Source organism: Cariama cristata, unplaced genomic scaffold (genome assembly GCF_000690535.1).
Source record: "Cariama cristata isolate BGI_N322 unplaced genomic scaffold, ASM69053v1 scaffold34404, whole genome shotgun sequence".
Classification (NCBI taxonomy): Eukaryota; Metazoa; Chordata; class Aves; order Cariamiformes; family Cariamidae; genus Cariama; species Cariama cristata.
In genome coordinates this window covers 1897-6898 of record NW_009611830.1, presented here as the reverse complement: position 1 = coordinate 6898, position 5002 = coordinate 1897, and the positions used below count along the sequence as shown (strand labels likewise).

At 54.0% G+C, this 5002-nt stretch overlaps 1 protein-coding gene across 1 annotated transcript in view; it reads right to left on the bottom strand.

The window, feature by feature from the left end:
* The window catches only part of LOC104160300 (transcription activator BRG1), a gene marked incomplete at both ends in the record, with an annotated part of 9741 nt that overhangs the window by 2847 nt on the left and 1892 nt on the right, over positions 1–5002 (bottom strand). Inside the window, 8 exons of the mRNA XM_009698394.1 lie at positions 12–254; positions 1233–1343; positions 1681–1747; positions 1917–2080; positions 2532–2682; positions 2945–3063; positions 3529–3586; positions 4125–4299. Coding sequence (XP_009696696.1) covers positions 12–254; positions 1233–1343; positions 1681–1747; positions 1917–2080; positions 2532–2682; positions 2945–3063; positions 3529–3586; positions 4125–4299 — 1088 coding nt within the window. The remainder of the gene's footprint in view (positions 1–11; positions 255–1232; positions 1344–1680; positions 1748–1916; positions 2081–2531; positions 2683–2944; positions 3064–3528; positions 3587–4124; positions 4300–5002) is intronic.

Genomic DNA, 5002 nt, shown 5'->3' with positions numbered 1-5002 from the left:
CCCTGCCGTACCTTTTCTCCCGTCATGGCAAAAGGAGCGTTAAACCACTGCTCGAATGTGCTACAGCTCTTGAAGATGGTGGGCAGGAGGAAATTGAGCAGGGCCCACAGCTCCGGGAGCTTGTTCTGCAGGGGGGTTCCCGTCAGCAGCAAACGACGCGGAGCCACGTAGTGCGTGTTGAGGACCTGGGTGAGCTTGCAGTGGTGGTTCTTCATTCGGTGGCCCTCGTCCACGATCATGTACTTCCAGCGGATCTGCGGGGAAGGAGAAGGGCGGTGGGGGGACGGTGGCTCTCCGCACCACAGGTACCGCTGGAGAATCCCATCGACAGCCCTTTGGTGGGGCCTGGGTCTTTGGAGGGGTCCAAGGAGAGATTCAGGCCAGCCGGGATCGTGGAAACCCATTCCAACCTCTCCTAAACTGCTCCCATCAGGAGCACTTGGTGCCTCCATCTCGGAGACGGACACGGAAGGAGCGGGGAGAAAGGAAGAGCGCTAACACCAAAGAGCCGACAGAGCCCGACGCCGCCTTTGGGGAATTTCGGTATTTCTTGAGACTTTTGGCCTTTAACAAATCAAACTGTGTGTAACTCTCGGCAGCACAAAGGGAGACGAGAAGTCTCTTCCCTTTGAAGCCTCGCCAAGGTAAAGCCCATCAGCTTCAGCGTTTCTCACAATCCAGGCAGACCCCGGTCGCCGAGGTAAGCGGCGCCGCAGAACTAATTCTGAGCGAGATTAAACCCGGGGTTTTGACTGGGCGCATTGCCTCCGTGCTTCTGAAACGGCACAGCTTTTCCAACCCAGGGGAAGCCTCAAATATTTGATCTTTACCCTGCGGCTGCCGGCTAAGCACAGAAAAAACCCTCTGCCGCTCAGCTAGGGCAAAAGGGCAACGCTTCTAATAAATGTTCGTTGTCCTACAAATTGCTTTATTAAAAGGGAAAAAAAATAAAAATTGCAGTATCACAGGATATGGAGCCAAAAATAAGGAGTGGCAGAGGGAATGCTGCAGCAGTTCTGGCTGCTGAGGGGAAGCAGCAGCTCCTCGCCTCCTGCCACGTGATGACGAGAGACTCCCGAGATAAAAATCTCCCTTAAGACGGGAGGATTTTTCCGACGGGGACTCTCTCAGTGACGCCTGCGCAGCGCCCACGAGCTCAGCGAGGTCGGGCGATCCTCCTGCCGCGGCTCAAATTAACACTGACCGACCAGGGAGCCGCTGGCAGGACTCACCTTGGCCAGGATGTGCTTATCTTTGATGATATATTCGTAAGTAGTGAGCAAGACATTGAATTTCCCACTTCGGAGCTGAGGTACGAATGCCCGTCTTGCTGCTGGAGAGCCCTGGAGAAAGAATTTCAAACAGAAACGTTAAACCAGAATATAATTTTCAGGAGAAAAGAGGTGGTGGGAGTAGTTATCATCAACCCGGAACAACTGTTCTGGTTACAGAAAGGCAGCGCAGATGGTGGCAGCTGGATCCCTTCTGCCATTAAGGAATGAAAAACAAACGTGGATTTCATTAATTTAGCGCCAGGCAGTGTCCCAGCTTCCTTGGGATAATGGGAATATTGTTAAGACTGGAATGAGGAAGAGGCAAAACTGGCATCGAAGGAACCCTCCCGAAACGAGCGGCCGACGGAGCCCGGCAGGGGCGTGCAAAATCAACGCCAGTACTTGCCTTGTACGAGACCTTCACCACAGAAGGAGCCCATTTGTCAAACTCATACGCCCAATTCGACAGAGTTCTGGGGGGAAAAAAATAGGAAAAAAAAAAGAGAGAGAAATGGTAAAACCAGCCTTTGCGCAACGGGAAATCACACCGCAGAGGCCCAGAGCCGGCACCGACGCCAGGCCGAGCGTGTGCTGTGCTGCACAGGGGCCGGGAGAGGCGACGGATTCGTGCCGGGGACTTACGAGAGAGGTACGATAATGAGGAAGGGTCCGTTGATCCGTTTGTGCTCCATGAGGTATGTGATTAAAGCGATGGTCTGGATGGTTTTGCCCAGACCCATTTCATCTGCCAGGATGCCGTTCAGGTTGTTGTTGTACAAGGACACCAGCCACTCCAAACCTTTGATCTACGGGGAAAAAGGATCGAGGGATGAGATTAAAAATAAATAAATAAATAAAATCAGACTGCAGACAGAGGAGTCGCGCATCAGACGTGCTAACGACCGGCGCGCCCCACCCCCCCGTCTTATGCATTATGTAGACGACCTCACTATATGCGATTAACGATCTCATTTTAATTATTTAAAGCCAGTCACAGGCATGAATGTATTCCCCTCCTTGCGGACACACGCAGAGAGCTGACGTTCTTCGTTTTAAGCAGCGAGCGGCCTTGGCTCGTCACGTTGCACCAGGCAGATGCTCTGGCTCTGCCCTCGGCTCCTGTTTCTTGCTACCGGGAGCCTCTCGGCGCAGCCCAAATCTCGGTGCCTCCCACCAAACCCCCTCCCCCGGCAGCGGCGCCGGGAACGGCGTGCCCACATACGGCACAGCCGTACGCTCCCTTCCGCGGTTTCTCACCTGGTACTGCTTGAGGACTCCGTTGACCATCAGCGTGGACTGCTTGTCCACTCTCTCGGTGACGGCGTGGGCCACGGCATAGTACGACTGCAGGCCCCTCGCCAGAGCTTGAGACACCCCGTATTCATCATCAACATCTTGCTTAGCATTCCTGGGGTTGAGGGGGGGAAAAAATGGAGATAAGAAAGGTGATCCCTTTGGAGAGAACTCCTGGGGAGCCCCATCGGTCCCGGGGTGGTTTATTTTCCCAACGGGTGCCAAATTAGGTCTCATTTTGGAAAGGCTGCTCTCAAAAAGCGGGCGCAGAGCAAACACTGCCCGCCGAATTTCGCTCCTTCGGCACAAAGCGGGCAAGATTCCCTTGGGAAGGGAAGACGGCACGCCGCGAGAGCAGGTTAAGAGGCAGGGCTCACTCGATAATGTGTCTGGCGTCCACTTCTGAGACGTCGTCGCTGTCTGGATCGGGGATCTTTTTCTTCTCCTCCACAGGCAGGGCAGGCTGAGCAGGTTGCGGTTGCTCCTCTTCCTCCTCCTGCCGGGAGACACAAAGCCGCTTATTCTCCTTTACACAATGGAAACGGCAGGAAAAACGCCACCTACTCGGGAGCGACCGACGACGGCGTACGAGAGGCTCCGAAAACCTCAGGGGAAGCACTCGCGCCCCAGGAGCTCGCAGACCTGCCCGGGCGCATCCCCTAACGAAGGCGGAGGCTGCCAGAAGCACGGGCTCAGCCCGTTTGCTTCTGAACCTCCAAAGAGTTACAGGAGAAATGTTTGGGGAAAAAAGGGGGCAGCTAACGAACGGAGCTCGCCCATCGCTTTCTTTACACGGGTTTTCGGGGTTATTCTACACTTATTTGAGCTGGCTGACACAGAGCTGTGCTGGAAAAAGTAACTATTGAGATGAGCTTAGTGTGGGACGTACGGCTGTCTCCTATTCTCTCAAAAACATTTAAAATACAAGAGTGTAAGGGAGACTGGTGGTATTTCTCCTTACCTCCTCCTCCTCTTCTGACCCACTTTCTTCACTGTCAGATCGTGGAGCTACTTCATACCTAATTAAATACAAATATTAATATTTAATTGCAAATCTGCTACCAACAGCACTCTACACACAGCATGAGATCAGCAGGTTCTAAAAACCCTTGCATTAAAACTCGGATGTTTTTTAATCAGTATTAATTTTTTAAATTTTTTTTTTCTAATCAAAGTGCTTATCTGTTTATTTGTTCCCCTCACTGAGGGTTCAAGTTCTCACACGGGCTCTCAGGGCAGTGCATCAGCCCCAGAGCCTGCGTCCCGGACCACCCACCATGCCTCCCACAAGCCTTTCCCACATCATTTCAGGAGGCCGATGAAATCTTTCCTTCCCCATCTTCCAGCTCCCTCCGCTTCCCGAGCTTTGGGCTCAGACCAAGCGCTTTCCTCCCCGCCGACCCCGTACTGAACGTTGGTCCCATCGCTACAGGCACGATCCCAGCGCATTGCCGGAGTTTCCGTTCCCCTTCGAGCCCCGGCATGCAGCAGATCCGCGGCGGAGGCACATGGGGGGCCGGGGAAAATCTCCCATCGCCGTCATCTCTCGGGACTTACCCGGGGTTCATCTCCAGCCAGGCTTCCAGCTGTCCTGCCTTCGGGGCATCGGTGCCAGTGAGGATCTTGCCACTCTCCACGTGGATCACTTTGACGGGGAGTCTCATTTGGCTCGTCTCGTCCAGCGGCTGAGGAACCAAAGACAGGCTGCGGGTCAGTATTTTGGTTTTTCTGCCTCGAAACAGAGCTTACGTTTACATCAACATCTCCCGCTTCCACCAAACCCGCCGCAGGAGCACTGCAACAACCGCTGGGAAGAACGACAACGGCCGACTGCTTGAAATGCCATGTCACCAGAGGACAGGCGAAGCCTGAACGCTGGTGAGATTTAACATCTTGCTTTGAAAAAAATCAACGTAGAAATTAAGAATCTTTGCGTGGACAGGCAGAGTCAGATGCCAAACATCATTCACGCAGGAACAATTAATTGGAACTATCACTGAAAAGCGCTTCTGCTCCCAAGGGGTTTTGCAAAGCGCCGAGCACACAAAGTTCCACGCGCGAGGTGGATCCCGGCGCGACGCCGAGTTATGGATCCCTCGTAGGCGACGCGATCCCAACCCAACCGACCTGCCCAGGCTCACACAGCAGAAGAGCTGGGGAGGAAACCTAAATACTGAACCGCCCTGCGCGGCGCCAGGTCTAGAGCCTGTCTGAGAAAACCAAGACGTCGAGGACGGGCAGAGAGATCCCTCTGCCCATCGCGGTCTAAGTTCTGGTTTAGGAAGTCTCAACCAAGCTGCCCGCTGCCTTCGATCTCGGTGGCGGTGGGAGCCTTGCAGCGGGGAGGATTCTAACGGGCCTTTCCAGCACGTGGCTGACGTTTCCCACCCTACGTGGTACGGCGTGAAATCAGATTATTGGGCTTACTTCGCCAT